The sequence below is a fragment of the Carcharodon carcharias genome, chromosome 13 (assembly GCF_017639515.1).
Source record: "Carcharodon carcharias isolate sCarCar2 chromosome 13, sCarCar2.pri, whole genome shotgun sequence".
Taxonomy (NCBI): Eukaryota; Metazoa; Chordata; class Chondrichthyes; order Lamniformes; family Lamnidae; genus Carcharodon; species Carcharodon carcharias.
Genome location: NC_054479.1, coordinates 76,639,332 through 76,656,063, shown reverse-complemented (window position 1 = coordinate 76,656,063; position 16,732 = coordinate 76,639,332). Strand labels below are relative to the sequence as shown.

General features: G+C 42.3%; 1 protein-coding gene across 2 annotated transcripts in view; it reads right to left on the bottom strand.

Annotated features, from left to right (window-relative positions):
• The window catches only part of washc4 (WASH complex subunit 4), a 136,466-nt gene extending 119,946 nt beyond the window's left edge, over positions 1-16,520 (bottom strand). Inside the window, exons 1-5 of one of the 2 annotated variants that reach the window (XM_041203248.1) lie at positions 16,437-16,520; positions 13,592-13,731; positions 2,064-2,117; positions 1,218-1,283; positions 991-1,036 (exon numbers count right to left, since the gene is read on the bottom strand). In XM_041203248.1, coding sequence (XP_041059182.1) covers positions 991-1,036; positions 1,218-1,283; positions 2,064-2,117; positions 13,592-13,731; positions 16,437-16,497 — 367 coding nt within the window. In that variant the 5' untranslated portion in view covers positions 16,498-16,520. The remainder of the gene's footprint in view (positions 1-990; positions 1,037-1,217; positions 1,284-2,063; positions 2,118-13,591; positions 13,732-16,436) is intronic. The other variant, XM_041203249.1, reaches the window with a different exon arrangement.
• Positions 16,521-16,732: the final 212 nt, after the last annotated feature.

Below are 16,732 nucleotides of genomic sequence, written 5' to 3'. Positions count from 1 at the left end.
AACAGCGAATAACAGACCGGTTAGCCTAACATCAGCAGTAGGGAAAATGCTAGAGTCTATTATAAAGGATGTGATAAAAGGCACTGAGAAAATACCAACAGGATTAGACAAAGTCAACAAGGGCTTATGAAAGGGAAATCATGTTTGACAAACCTACTGGAGTTTTTTTGAGGATGTAACTAGCAGAATAGATAAGGGAGAACCAGTGGATGTGTATTTGGATTTTCAGAAAGCTTTTGATAAAGTCCCACATAAGAGGTGAGTGTGTAAGATTAAAGCACATGGAATTGGGGGTAATATATTGGAATGTATTGAGAATTGGTTAGCAGACAGGAACCAGAGAATAGGAATAAATGGGTCTTTTTCAGAGTAGTAGATGGTGACTAGTGGGGTACCTTAGGGATCAGTGCTTAGGCCCGAGCTATTCTCAATATGTATCAATAATTTGGTGAGGGAACCAAATGTAATATTTCCAAGTTTACTGATAACACAAAACTTGGTGGGAATGTGAGAAGTGAGGAGGGTGTTGAGGCTTCAAAGCGATTTAGACAGATTGTGTGAAGAGACAAATACATGGCAGATGCAGTATAACATGGATAAGTGTGAAATTATCCACTTTGGTAGGAAAACAGAATGGCAGAATATTGTTTAAATGGTGATAGATTGGGAAATGTTGATGTACAAAGGGACTGATTTTTTTTGAACCCAGTGTTCCCTAGCAACTGTTGCAGGCCCGAGCCTCGCTCCTTATATCTTCTCTCTCTCCAGCGTGTTCCTTCCAGTTGCCTGCTCTCTCCCAGGTAACTCCTGGCTGGATCCTTTGAAGTTAGCCCTCTTCCAATTTAGAAGCCCTACTTCAGAGTACCTACCCAGAAATGTGGTATCATGTGTACCACAACATCTGATCACTCCTTTCCTCCTGCAGTAGATTCTGTACCCTCCCTGTGAGGACGTAAATGCACATATTTCAAGTAGAAGGACATAACTAACCTCCTTCTCCATAGAAGAGAAGCCCATTGTAAAATGTTGTTTCAGCCTGAAAGACACAAATCATTCATATGCTTTAAAAATATCCAATATAGTGGATTTTGCTAGAAAATGTATCTCTGCATGAAACAGTAACATTACAAGGTAATTTTACAATAATTTTAAACAATGCTGCGTTACTAGAGTCCACCTTGTGTTGCAAGAAACAAAAAAGTGATAAGTTTGCTTACCTCATATTTCAACTTTTTTACTTCACAACAAAGAGCTGCATAAACCGTAATCACTTTATTCAGGACCTACAAAAGATTGTTTCTAATGAAGTGAAAACATTCAAATCATGACCATTATCCAGATGCAGCATCTAACTCCACATGTTCAATATTTTAAAGTAATCCATTTTGATACCTGAATGTTTAAATTTGTAATCTGCACATTAAAATCCAACACAAAAACATCTTAAATTTGGTTTTGCCAAAACTTTTCACAAAAATCCTTTGCACAAATGTACTGCTCAATGACACATTAGCCGAGCTAAACTGAGCTATTTATAACCACATGCTTAAAAATTTCAATCTGTTTGCATGTTGCATCAGCTAGTTAGACGCTTGCTGAATGCCTATAACAGATGCTCTCCAAGCTCCAATAGCAATCACTGCCATACCTCAATGAGATTATAAATATTACCTTGTCAAATCTTTAATCCATAACTATATAAAACTAGCAGAGACCCATAAAACATTTGCTATAAAATCAGTACCCTTCTTGCAAAAGTACTTCTTTTAAATTCCCCTCCCATGAAATCCCTATAGCCCCCCCAACCTCATGCTGTGTCTCTCCCCCCCACCCCTCCCCCCATGCCACATTCACCCTTTCAGCTTTCCTCTACGTCGGCCATACAGCAAGCCAGTGCCAGAAACCATAGCGTGTGCACCAAGCTCCACCCACCAAAAATGCGGACAGATACAAGTTGTGTATTATTATAGATCCTTAAGACTTTAATGATAGTATAGAAATAGAACTGATGTAATCTTATTTAATGCTGAAATTGACTAGTTTACAGACTGGTGTCAACTCACTTTGTTTTCAGTTTTAATAAGTTCCAGTAATGAGGATTGTTCATACGGCAAAAGCTAAATGAAAAAAGAAACACAATTTTAAAGTTTTTTTTTAAAACTAGAACAGGTTAACTTGTTTATTCTATGTAGGTCCTGAATTGACACAGATAATTTGGTCATGCTGTAATACTCAACATTGCACAATGCTAACATTCTATTTTCCATCTGGTCACTTTCTCTCTTCCTGTCAAGTTAGCAACTCCCTCTGATGAAGAGTCATAAGGACTCGAAACATTAACTATATTCGTCTCCGCAGATGCTGTCAGACCTGCTGAGTTTTTCCAGCTATTATTTTTGTAGCAACTCCCTTGTTGGCATACACTTACATGGTGCCAGTCACCTACTGCTCCATGGACCAGTAGCAGTTATTTCCAAGAACACACCAACAGCAGTTGGTCACAAAGATCACAGCGAATCTTTACCTTATGTCTTTACCCAATATCTATATATACAGGGGACAGTGGGCGGCTATCATTACAGTGCATGGTGAAGGTGCCTCCAGTACAAGGACAGTCTGGATGGCTTGCCAGCCATTTCTAGGGACAGTTCAGAGTCAACCATGTTGGTATTGGACAGAAGTTGCAAAAAATCCAGACTGAGTAAAGACAGGTTTCCTTCCTTATAAGTCATTAGTGAACCAAGTCAGTTTTTATGACAATCCCACAGTCTCAATGTCACTCTTACCAATAGTAGTTTTCTATTTTGCTTTTTTTTAAATCAAATTCAATTTTGATTGTTAATTGCCAGGCTTTCTTTGGATTTCAGCCAGTTGACAACTCCACTTACAATGAAGAATGGTCCTGAACAAATACCTAGGAGGGGGCTGCAACCGCAGTAGATAGTTAGCATTTTACATACTGCGTGAAGTATGTGTTAAACAATGATCTGGTTCCGTTTAATAGTTCACCAAGTCACAACCTCGTTACCCATTGGTTGTGGAGCATTACATTCGTGGGATACAACTTCCCTTTGAAAGTAAATATCTCAAACCAACTTTTAATTGACGTTCTGTCTGTGCTGGTCCATCATGCACCAATCTTGGGCATCTCACATTGCACCACTTTGCTCAAAGATTGGCCCACCTTCAGCACAGTCAGCATTCCAGATAAGAAAGCAGCCCTGTCTGTTCCACATCCAACAATCTTCTCTCAGGCTGCAAGTGATATCGCAATGTTGTGTAATTATCCTGATACAACCAATAGGAAACAAAATCAGTGCTGACGCAAATTATCACAGGCTTTCCTGCGCTTATCTAGAACAAAAGTTTTAATGCCATGATCAGCTCTCTGAAAAAGTGGCTGCAAATCCTGGCTGAAAGTAGACTTCTTTAACCAGAACAATTGAGAGGGCTGCTTAGATTCCAAATAAACAAAGCATCAGTCGCACAGGTCCCTTTGCTTTGGTGTAACCAATTGGCTCATTCATCATCTCAGTTCTCCAATGGTTTAGAAACTTACTTTGGTACCATGTTTCCAAATAGATACCTGAAAATGCTCCAAACTCTCATACCTTGAGGTCAGGTCAAGTGCTTCCAAAATGACTCAAACAACCCCAGCTTCATGTTACTATAATATAAAACTCAACCACAAAAAAGCTTAAAAAGAGACTGAAATCAAGTTGATCAATAACGTTTACTTAAAAACCGTTGCAATTATCCCAGCTCTGTTCTTTGCCTCTGCCAGTGCTTTGCAAGTGTGCTAGTTTAAGACTGTTATGAGAAAAAGCAAAGAACGATTAAATGCACAACTAGAGGATCACTAATTTCAGTGAGCTGAAAAAAGACCAGGCCTATCAGGTGGACTGTAATCAAAAAGGAAGGCAGCGGTACAGTGGTGTTGTCACCAACTAGTAATTCAGAAACCCAGCATTACGCTCTGGGACCTGGGTTTGAATCCCATCATGGCAGATGATGAATTTGAATTCAATAAAAATCAGGAAATAAAGTGACAGCAATGCGGCTGACACTTAACTGCCCTCTGAAATGACCACTCAGTTGTATCAAACTGCCAAAAAGTCTAAATGGAATCGACCTAGGCACCGGATACAATGTTGGCCATCTTACGAACATCTGGGGGCTTTTGCCAAAATTGGGACACAGACTAGTCAGGTACAAAAACATACCTGACAGACAATGTCCCAGACTCCACCATCTCCATTGCTGGGTATGCCCTGTCCCACCGGCACAGTGACGGCAGCGTGGTATACAGTCAGGAGGGAGTTGCCCTGGGAGACCTCAGCTTTGACTCCGATCCTATGAGGTCTCATGGCATCAGATCAAACATGGGCAAGGAAACTTCCTGCTGATTACCACGTGCAACGCCCCCCCTCAGCTGATGAATCAGTACTCCTCCATGTTGAACTTCACTTGGAGGAAGCACTGAAGGTGCTAAGGGCACAGGGCTTCAATGTCTATAACCAAGAGTGGCTTGGTAGCACCACTACTGACCAACTCCTAAAGCACATAACTGCTAGACTGGGTCTGCGGCAGGTGGTGAGGGAACCAATAAGAGGGAAAAACATACATGACTTCATCCTCACCAATGCATCTGTCTGTAACATTATCGGTAGGAGAGACCACCGCACAGTGCTGTCTTCACATCGAGGATACCCTCCATCATATTGTGTGGCAGTACTAAATGGAATAGATTTCAAACAGATCTAGCAACTATGAGGCATTGTAGACTATCAACAGCAGCATTGCACTCAACCACAATCTGTAACCTCATGGCCCAGCATATTCCCCAACTCTATCATTAACACCAATCCAGGGGATCAACCCTGGTTCAATGAAGAGTGGAGGGCATGGCAGGAGCAGCACCAGGCACACCTAAAAATGAGGTGACAACCTGATGAAGCTACAACACAGGACTACTTACATGCCAAACAGCATAAACAGCATAAACAGAGCTAAGCAATCCCACAATCAACAGATCAGATCTAAGCTCTGCAGTCCTGCCACATCCAGTCATGAATGATGGTGGACAATCAAACAACTCACTGGAGGAGATGGCTCCACAAATATCCCCATCCTCAAATAAGCCCAGCACATCAGTGCAAAAGATGAGGCTGAAGCATTCACAACAATCTTCAGCCAGAGGTGCCGAGTGGATGAGCCATATCAGCCTCCTCCAGAGGTCCCCAGCGTCACAGATGCCAGTCTTCAGCCAATTCAATTAATTCCACGTGATATCAAGAAACAGCTCAAGGTACAGGATTCAGCAAAGATTATGGGCCCTGACAACATTGTGGCAATAGTACTGAAGACTTGTGCTCCAGAACTTGCCACACCCCTAGCCAAGCTATTCCAGTACAGATAAAACACTGGCATCGACCCGGCAATGTGGAAAACTGCCCAGATGCATCCTGTACAAAAAAGCAAGACAAATCTAGCCCGGCCAATTACCGCCCCATTAGTCTACTCTCCATCATCAGTAAAGTAATGGAAGGGGTCATCAACAGTGCTATCAAGAGGCACTTGCTTAGCAATAACCTACTCACTGGCACTCAGTTTGGGTTCTGCCAGGGTCACTCAGCTCCTGATCTCATTACAGCCTTGCTTCAAACATGGACAAAAGAGCTGAACTCCAGGGGTGGGTGAGTGTGTCAGCCCTTGACCTCAAGGTAGCATTTGACCGTGCGTAGCGTCAACGTAGCAAAACTGGAGTCAATGGGAATCAGGGAAAAACACCACAGTTTGGAGTCATACTTAGCACAAAGGAAATTGGTTGTGGTTGTTGGAAGTCAATCATCTCAGTTCCAGGGCATCACTGCAGGAGTTCCTCAGGGTAGTGTCCTAGGCCCAACCATCTTCAGCTGCTTCATCAGTGACCTTCCTTCCATCATAAAGTCGAAAATGGGGATTTTCGCTGGTTAAACACCATTTAGGACTTCTCAGATACTGCAGCAGTCCTTGCCCATGTGCAGCAAGACCTGGACAATATCCAGGCTTGAAGGAATATATACTGTCGTCTCCTGTGCTCCTAGCATTTCTCTTGCAGCTCACAGACTGAGAAGTTGAGAAATAGTTAAGGTGAGAAGTCACTTGTGGGAGTGTATGTAGGTCTACTAACAGGAACCACACTGCAAGAGAGGGTATAAAGCAAGAGATAATTGGAGATTGTGGATAAGTAGTGATAACCATGGATCATTTTAATCTACGTATAGATTGGACAAATCAGATAGGCAAAGGTAACCTGGATGAGGAGTTCAGAGTGATTTCTGGACAGTTTCTTCGAGCAGCACTTTCCAGAGCCAACCAGAGAGCAGGCTATACTAGATCTGGTAATGTGCAATGAGACAGGATTTATTGATGAAATAAATCCCTGTTATTTGTTATTTCCTCAAAGAACTCCAATAAATTAGTCAAACATGATTGCTCTTTCACAAAACCATGTTGATTCTGCTTGATTGCATTGAGATTTTCTAAGTGCCCTGCTATAACCTCCTTAATAATAGATTCCAGCATTTTCCCTATTACAGGTGTTAAGCTAACTGGCCTGAAGTTTCCTGCTTTGTGTCTCTTTCCTTTCTTGAATAGAGGAGTCGCGTTCATTATTTTTCAATCTGGTGGGACCTTTCCAGAATCTAGGGAATTTTAGAAAATTTAAAACGAATGCCATCTACCATCTCAGCAGCCAGTTCCTTTAAGGCCCTAGGATAAAGTCATCAGGTCCTGGGGGCTTATCAGCTTATGGTTCTCATAATTTTCTCAGTACCTTTTCCCTGTTGATTGTAATTATTTGAAGTGCCTCCCTCCTTCTCACCACCTAATTTATAATTATTCCTGGGATGGTATTTGTATCGTCTACGGTGAAGCTAGACACAAAACATTGTCCAATTCATCCACCATTTCCTTATTTTCCATTATTACTTCCCCAGACTGACTGTCTGGAGGACCATCGCTCAGTTTACTTACTCTTTTATTTTTTAAATACCTGTAAAAACTCTTACTGTCTCTTTTCATGTTTCTAGCTAGTTTTCTCTCGTACTGTAATTTCTTTCTCCTTATCAAACTTCTAATCATTCTTTGTTCTTCATATTCTGTCCAATCTTCTGGCCTGCCACTCTTTGCAAAATTATATCCTTTTTCTTTCAATTTGATACTATTTTTAACTTCCTTAGTTAGCCATGGATGGTTTTCCTTTCCTTAGTCCGTCTTTCTCACTAGAATGTATCTTTTCTGAGTATTCTGAAATATCTCCTTGAATGTCTGCCACTGCATCTCTATTGACCTATCCCTTAACCTAATTTCTCAGTTCACTTTAGCCAGCTCTGTCTTCATGCCCTCATAATTGCCCTTAATTAAGTTTAATACACTAATCTTAGGTCCGCTCATCTCCCCCTCAAGCTGAATGTGAAATTCAACCATATTATGATTACTGCTCCTAGTGGCACCTTCACTGAGGATGTGCTGCACAGATTTCCAAAAGGCTTTTGACAATGTGCCACAAAGGTTACTGCGCAAAATAAGAGATCATAGTGTACAGGTAACATATTAAGCATGGGTAGAGGATTGGTTAGCTAACAGGAAAGGGTAGACATAAATGGGATTTTTCTGGGTTGGCAAGATATGACAATTGGACTACCACAGGGATCCGTGCTGGCATCTCAACTATTTACAATTCATACTATTATATTCCATCTGCCAATATGATAATGTGGGAAAATGTAAACTTGTCCACTTTGTAGGAAGAGCACAAAAACAGCATATTATTTAAATGGAGAGGGATTGCAGAACTCTGCAGTACAGAGGGTTCCAGGTGCCCTGGTACATGCATCAGAAAAAGTCTGCATGTAGGGACACAAGTGTTTAGGATGACAAATGGAATGTTGTTGTTTTTTGCAAAGGGAATGGAATATAAAAGAAGGGATAAAAACAAAAAACTGCAGATGCTGGAAATCCAAAACAAAAACAGAATTACCTGGAAAAACTCAGCAGATCTGGCAGCATCGGCGGAGAAGAAAAAAGTTGACGTTTCGAGTCCTCATGACCCTTCAACAGAACGGAAGAATAAAAGAAGGGATGTTTTGCTACAGATGTACAGGGCGTCCGTGAGACCACATCTAGAGTACTGTGTACAGTATTGGTTTCTTACTTAAGAAAGGATATAAACGCATTAGCAGCAGTTCAGAAGTTCACCTGACTGATACATAGGATGGGGGTGGTTATCTTATGAGGAAAGATTGGACATGCTGGGTCTGTATCCATTGGAGTTCACAAGATCGAGGGGCAATCTTACTGAAATATATAAGAACTTTAAGTGGATGCTAAAAGGATGTTTCCCCTTGTGGAAGAAACTAGAACTAGGGGACACAGTTTAAAAATAAGGGGTTTCCTATTTAAGATGGAGGTGAGGAAGAATTTTTTCTCAGTGTCTTTGGAACTCTCTTCACCAGAGAGCAGGGGAGGCAGGGTCCTTGAATATACTTAAGGCAGAGATAGATAGATTCTTGACTAACAAGGGGGTCAAAGATTACCTCAGGTAGGTGGGAATATGGAGTTGAGGCCATAGTCAGATCAGCCATCATCTTATTAAATGGCAGAGAGGCTCAAAGGGCCAAATGACCTATTCCTGCTCTTAATTCTCAAGTTTTATGTATGTTCACATCAACTGTAGATATTTCAGTTCTGAAACAACGCTGGGATTCAGGGTGGATGTATTCAACCAGGATCTGCAGTTCATCCAAGGGCAACATGGGCAAATACCCGACACTCAGCAGGGAGATGCCTCGGTAGTTGCAATCGGCAATCGCTGCCATACCCCTTGTCCTTGTACAGGGGCACAATGTTTGCATCACACATAGCCTGGGGCACTACCCCACCAGCAGAGGTAGAGAAGTTTGAGTAGATGCTGTAGGAGTGTCAATTTCCCATACTTGAGTTCAAGCAGCAAGGCATCAACACCTGGAGTGTTGTCCATGCGAATCAATAGCTTTACTAAGCTCCTCCACTAAGAGTACAATATTCATGACAGGCAGACTTTCTAGTGTCTAGAGCTTCCTCAGTGACAGTGTTCTCCATGGAGTACAACTCAAAGTAGTGCCCTAACTACAACTGGTAATTGCAGTCCTTGATGACCTCCTTCAACTTTGTTCTCAATGGAGCTGTTTTCTTTGCTGATTGACCTTTTGCCTTTTTGATTGCATCATACATGCTCCTAGCATGCCTGGTGTTGAAGGACATCTGGATATTCTGGCAACCTGCAACCAATAGTAATTGGCACACTGCCTAGCAGTCTTTTGGACTTCACTTTGAGCAGCTCAGAATGCAGAGTCTTCTTGTTTGAACTTTCTTGTAATTGATGACAGTGACCTCTTGGCTTCAAAGACAGACTCCACTGTGGGTTAGCTTCAAATCAGTCAGCATTATTTAGCTCTGGCTTCCCAAATGTTGAGTGCATGGTGTTGTGGATGGTGTCTCAAAGTATGTTCCTTTTTGCTTCTGCACACTGTGTGGGAATACTGGAAAGCGCCTGTTCAATCGACTCCAGGAACTGTTGTTTTTAATCTGGATGGACAGAATGGTGGACGATGATACAAGGATGCCATTTCTGCTTTGAATGAAAACAGTTCCATCCTAACCCTGGTGCATACCAGGGAGTGATCTATATCAGTCAGTGCTGTGGTAGCATGTGTCGAGAATGCTGTTCAGAGTGTCACATCTGGTAATGATCTGAATCCAGCTGGTGCCAATGTCCTGATTTTGGATGTCTCCAGGACACCTTGTGGCATACTTTATTTGGAAAGTTGTTAGTTACTGAAAGCTCATGGCAACAGCAAAGTTCAAGTAGTCTACGTCCATTCTCATTTATAGTTCCCAAACAATGATATCTGAGGCAGGAGGGTCATGCCTCATGGTGTGTGCCCACTCGAGCTGAAATCCCCCAGTCAGCAAAGATGTTCTGACTTAGGGTTTCTGCTGATAACAGTGTCAGGCTCCTCAGTAATGGAGGAGCATTGATTACCTTGCCATGTTTAAGTTGAGAGGCAGATGGTGAGAACATGTGCCAAACCATTTATGGGTGGTTCTATCATCAAGAGTAGCGAGTTCCTTATAGCGAAGCCTACACGCATTTCATCTGAACTCTTCCTTGCCAGATGAACGTGTAATGTTTTTCTTTCATTGATCCAGTCTCGGCGAGCCTGCCTCTCATATGGGAGCCAAGTCAATGTTCAGCCATTCAAGTTCTATGTCGATCACAGCAGTTTTACACACATTATCAACCAGCTGTAAGTTGTTTGTCAATCCTGTGCACATATTCCAGCTTGCCAAAGAGGTGGCATCTTCTTTTTTTGTTTGCTTGCCTGCCTGGTGTGGTGGATTCTGTCCACTTATTGAGCAGAGACTAGCACACAACATAAAAAGAATCCAAAAGTCTCTTGTAAACATATGAAAAGTAAAAAGGAATCAAAAAAAAAAGGATGATTAAGGACCAAAAGATGCGCTGGGAACTATTGTCCTCCCCACCAGTCGTTTAATTCATAAAAGGCACAATGCCTGGAAATGTTCTTTTTGCCTGCAGAGATCAGATCCCTGCACATAAATATATGTAGCTTCTAACAAGCAGAAGTGAGCCACCTTGCAAGCCAGAATAATAATTTTACATCCCTATTCTAAAAAAGGGATAAATCCAACAAGTACAGGCAATCAGCCTGACGGTGTGGTGAAGTCACTAGGACAATAACCCGGGGCAAAATTAATTTCCACTTAGTAAAATATGGGTTAATAAGTGAAAGCTGGCACTGATTTGTCAAATTGCGTTTGACAAACTTGATTGAGTTTTTTGATAAAGTAATTTGAGCATTATTCAGAGCAAAGGGTGTTAAATAAAGCACAACTTTTTTAGTTAAATGGGATTAAAAGGGCAGTGGCACTGTGGATATGAAATTGGCTAAGGGACAGAAAGCAAAGAACAGTGAACAGACTGGAGGTAAGTATGCATTCCCAGGAATAGGTATTGAGACCACTACCAATTTTGATATATGACCTACACTTGCATATATGGGGCATAATTCACAAGTTTGATGATGACATGAAACTCAAATGCTGTAAACAGTTAGGAGGATAATAACAGACTTCAGGAGGAAACAGGCTGGTGAAATGGACAGACATCTGACAGATGAAATTTAACAGTGTGAAGTGATGCATTTTGGCAGAAAGAACGAGGAGAGTTTGTGGCAGCCTTCCTCTTGTAAGACAATGGTTTGCACCCTGCTGGTCAACTGTATTAGGTGTTGCTTGGTGTCTCAGAGCCCCACTATGGCATGGCAGCCTCTACCGCATTTGTTGCGCAAGAAGACAGAGGGCTGAGAAGATGCAGGATTTGCTGGCCAGCTTACTCTGGACCCTCTTCTCCGCCAGAGGAGCTTTCAATTTCCGCTCCCCCCTTCCAATGACTTTCCATCCTCCAGTCTGAAAAATAACCATTAACCACAGCTCTTTGTTTTCTTAAGCCTTGTTTTAAAAATCCAATCGGACACCGACCCTCCTATCCCATGAGTCTCAATTTTGTTAACCAGCCTTTTCTGACTTTAAATACATACAGACAACATCCTTTGCATTCCCTTCATAAACCTGTTATTTCATTAAAAAATTCAATTCGATTAATCAAGCCTTATCTGCCTTTTACAAATCTGAGCTGGCTCTCCTCAATGAACCCAAACCTCTCCAAGTGCCTGTTCTTTTCCCTCATTATTCCCCAACCCCAATGTTAAACTCACCAGCCTGTAGTTACTCGGAATGACCTTCCATCATTTCTTCAATAGGGATGTCACATTTGCCACTCTGCAAGGTGCAGACTTCTGGCTGATTTTTTTTTTAACTCTGCCTTCAAGGAACAGTATTAAGCAGAGGCTGAAAAAAAACTAAGGCTCTTCCAGATTCCCTGTTTGCATGTGCACCAGAAGGTCTTTGGGTATACAACCTTCATCCAATGAACATGGCTGAGGCAACACAGACATTGTTGGCATAGCAATGTGTAGACTGATGGAATTAGCACACTTCAGGACATCTGAATTGGTGACCTTGTCGTGCCAAAACATGCCAAGGACACTTCTGAAACAGCGAAGGAAGAAACTGTTCAGCCTTTTCTCCTCCCCTAGCACGTGTTGCCCAGGTCTCACCACTGTAGGGGAGGATGCTGAGGAGAGGCAATAGTTTTGAAGAGAGTTAAGGACTTATACTAATCTTTGAAGGTTTGTCAGGACAAACTGAGATGGGTCTTAAATGGGTTTATGAAATCCTTCATTCCAAAAGCAAAAAAAATTATGCTGAACCTTCATAGAACATTGGTTAGAACGCAACTGGAGTATTGTAGTCAATTCAGGGCAAACTTTAAGAAGGATGTCAAAGTCTTTGTGGGGGTGCAGGGGTGACTAACTAGAATGTACAAGGAATGCAGGACTTCAGTTATGTGAAGAGACTGAAGAGGCTAAGATTGTTCTCCTCAGAGCAGAGAAGGTTAAGCAAACTCTGTGAATTCAGTAGCATGCAAAACAGAACTAACTGTGTACATCAATCTGATGAGAGGGATTAATCATCTAAGGAAAAACAAGTAGCAAGCACGTTACCTTTTAATATCATGTACAATTAACAAGCATCCTGTGAAAACTTTAAAAAGATGTTTAAGTGTGGAAAATAGTTCACAAACAACAGCTTAATTTTGCATTGATTATAATACAACAGTGAGCAGTACTCACCATAAGCACAAAGTAAATTGCACAGCATTTGCAGCACCCATGCACACGCAATGAAAGGGAAATTTGGATATCTTTTTACTTTTTCGTTGTCTCTTTTAGCTCCCTCTTTTAATCCCATCTTTCTGCTCCAATTTTTATTGTGCTTTCTGTATATTATTTAAATTGAATTTATACTTCCTGGTTGCGATTCTGTGGGGCTCAGCGATGATTCTTCAGCGATTGAAAAGCCTTGTTGTTTCTTGCCCTGTTCACTTTTTAATTCATTTACGGGATGTGGGTGTCGCTGGCTAGGCCAGCATTTATTGCCCATCCTTACTTGCCCTTGGTGGTGAGCTGCCTTCTTGAACCGCTGCAGTCCCTGTGGTGTAGGTACACCCAAAGTGCTGTTAGGAAGGGAGATCCAGGATTTTGTTCCAGCAGCAGTGATGGAACGGCGATATATTTCCAAGTCAGGATGGTGAGCGGCATGGAGGAAAGCTTCCAGGTGGTGTTGTCCCATGTGTTTGCTGCCCTTGTCCCTCTAGATGGTAGCAGCTGTGGGTTTGGAAAGTGCTGCCTAAGGAGACTTGGCGAGTTTCTGCAGTGTATCTTGCGGATGGTACACACTGCTGCCACTGTGCAACGGTGGTGGAGGGAATGAATATTTGTGGAAGGGGTGCCTACAAATCCCAAGTAGAGGGCACTGCACTGGTTCACATCTCCAATAATAGCAAGTCAACACTCAAAAGCTCACAAAAACTCTATTCAGCTCAAAATCCAGGCCATTAAAATTAAAGTTTCCCAAGACATACCTTAAGAGCTATTGGATCCAGAGTAAAATCCCAAACATCCCCAACAGAGTCATCCAACGCATCTTCAACTCCTTTCAACTGGTTGGTGTACTCTTCAAGAAATCTTCCATAATTCTTTAGTTGCACTTCAGCATGGATTCCTAAATAGAGGCAGAAGGAGTACAGTAATTTGCTGCCTGTAGTTTGATACCCCAGCTTAAAAAATCCAGCTAGGGCTCATTAACCCTTTCCAAGTCAAACCAAAGCCAGAAAGCTTTCACTATCCTCTCCCCTCGGGAAACTGCATGTTTTAGCCCTATGCAAACTCTCATGCTAACAACATTTCCCAACTGAGTGTGGACAGATAACCTCATCCTTTCATCGCCAGCTTGTCAATATTAAAGAGAAAAGCAGCAGGATTTGCATACCAATTGCCATTTTAGCTTCACAGAGGCAAGTTCAGCCTTCGCTTAACATATTTTTAAAAATTCAGCCTCCAAAGGACAATCAGGCAAAAGCCTGAAGATTGCAGAGTGGCAGATGTGACATCCCTGCTAAAGAAATGGTGTAAGGTCATTCTGATTAACTTCGGACTGCTCAGTTTAACACTGGGGTGGGGAATAATGAGGGAAAAGAATCAAAAGGCACTTGGAGAGGTTTGAGTTCATTGAGAAGAGCCATCACAGATTTGTAAAAGGCAGATCAGGCTTGATTAATAGAATTGAATTTTTTGATGAAATAACAAGGTTTATGAAGTGAATGGAAAGAATGTTGTCTATATGGATTTAATGACAGAAAAGGCTGGTCAAGAAATTGAGACTCATGGAATAGGAGGATCAATATCAAATTGGATTAAAATATGGCTTAAGGGCAGAACATATATATGACTTAAATATTGGTATAGAGTAAAATATGCCAATACCACCAAGCTTGGAGGGGTGGTAAAAAAAATGAGGATAATGTTAATCTATGAAACAGAACACAGGTTAGTAGAATAGGCAGGCAAGTGGTTGAATTTAATATCGTGAAGTGAGAGGTAGTGTATCTTGGCAGAAGAGATGGGGAGAAGTAATATGGGTTTAATGGCACAGTAGTATAGATTATACAGGGATAGAGATACATAAGGGTTCATGTGTATAGATTTTTGAAAGTGACATGACATATTGAGACTAATTAGCAAAGCATATGGGATCTTGGGCTTCATAAATAGAGGTATTGTACACAAAAGTAGGGAAGTTATAAAACTCTAGTTAGGCCACAACTAGTGTATTGTGTGCAGCTCTGGTCATCACACTTTAGGAAGGATGTGAGGGTCCTTGAGAGGGTGCAGAGATTTCCCTGAATGGTGCCAGGGATGAGGGATTTTAGCTACAAGGTTAGGTTGTAGAAGCTGGGACAAAAACAGAATTACGTGGAAAAACTCAGCAGGTCTAGCTGCATCGGCGGAGAAAAAAAGAGTTGACGTTTCAAGTCCTCATGACCCTTCAACAGAACTAGGTGAATCCAAGGAAGGGGAGATATATAAGCTGGTTTAAGGGGTGTGTGGGGGGGGTTGTTTGGGTGGGGGGAGAGAAGTGGAGGGGGGTGGTGTGGTTGTAGGGACAAACAAGCAGTGATAGAAGCAGATCATCAAAAGATGTCACAGACATCTGTTGTAGAAGCTGGGCTTGTTCTCTTTGGAGCAAAAGAGACTGAGGGGAGGATTTGACAGGGATGTCTAAGAAAATGACAGACTGAGATACAAAGAAAAGCGGTTCCCATGAGCTGATTGTACAAGGATTTAACGTTTTGGACAAGAAATAAAGGTGACTGGAACTTAATGTCTAGGAGGGAGGTGGAAGCAGAGTTGATCAGTGATCTCAAGAGGAAATTGGATAAACACCTAAGAGAAATAAACTTGAAGGGCTATAGGGACAGAACAAGGTAACGGGACTAACCAAATTGTTTAACAAAGAGCTGGCAAGGACTTGATAGTGACCTCCTTCTGTGGCGTAATGGCAACACACCTGCTCCCGTTCATTAACACTGTACTGTGGCATCAATACACAATTCACATTCAACAGCTTACATTCCAGCATTAGGGAAATGCTGTAGCCATTGTTCATTGTGCAGAATTGGACACATGATTAAAATCATTAGGTGATGACGATTTAGGGGGGATATTGAACAGATGAAGTGTTCTCCTGGAAATCTGTATGGTCCAGGTGGATCATTAACACAAGGTCTCAGTTACACATCTCACCTTCATTCACGTGTCCATTGAGATTCAAGAGTTTCACTTTAAACTTATATGGTGCTAAATAAAGCAAGATGTACAAAAGTGGGTAATTCTCTATACTTTAATGTTACAAAATCTTTGTCAAAGCAACCATTAACTAATAGATGCCAATAGGACCTGAACAGATTTACCTACTAAACAAGGCATTAAGGTTAGTGCCACTGTAGTACACTGTGCAATGGAAGAGTACTTGCAAATCATTAATCAGACATTAGAAGGCAAATCAAAACATTGCACCAAAATTTGTTAAAATGAATACTGGACTGCTCTGTGGACCCCCCAAGCACAGTGTGAGAGCCGCCCTCCCATCCCCATCCCCTTCCCACCCCACAGGGCGGGAGGGGGAGAAGCATCCCCAAATCAGAGGGCGGGGGGGGTTGTGGGGTGGGGGGAAGAGGCACCCGCGTCCATTAGATGGAAAGGATGGGAGAGGCACCGCCCCTCCCCGGGGCTGGGGAGTTGGGGCGGGGGTGGTTGATGCCATTGAGTTTCTTTCCCTAACGAACTTGCGGAGCAGCAAAACCCGGGCTTGACTTCGCGAAAGACGCGCGGCCTCCCCGGTCTGGTGCCGGTGCCGACCTCACTCACTCTGGGAGCCGTCATCGAAGCGATCAAACCGCCAGTGCGGTGACTGCGGATCCAGCGCCATCTTCGGGATCACGTGCACTTGCCGCGCAAGCGCGCGGGCACTATGCTCTCTGGGAGATGTAGTTTTCGGGTGAAAGGTCAATTTGGAAAAGATGGAAATCTGAATTCAATTTGCAAAGTGCTGGAAATATTCAGCAGGTCAGACAGCATCTGTAGAGAGAGAAGAAACAGAGTTAGCGTTTCAGGTCTATGACCCTTCATCAGAACTGACCTAAGACGTTAACAAAAAGAATTAC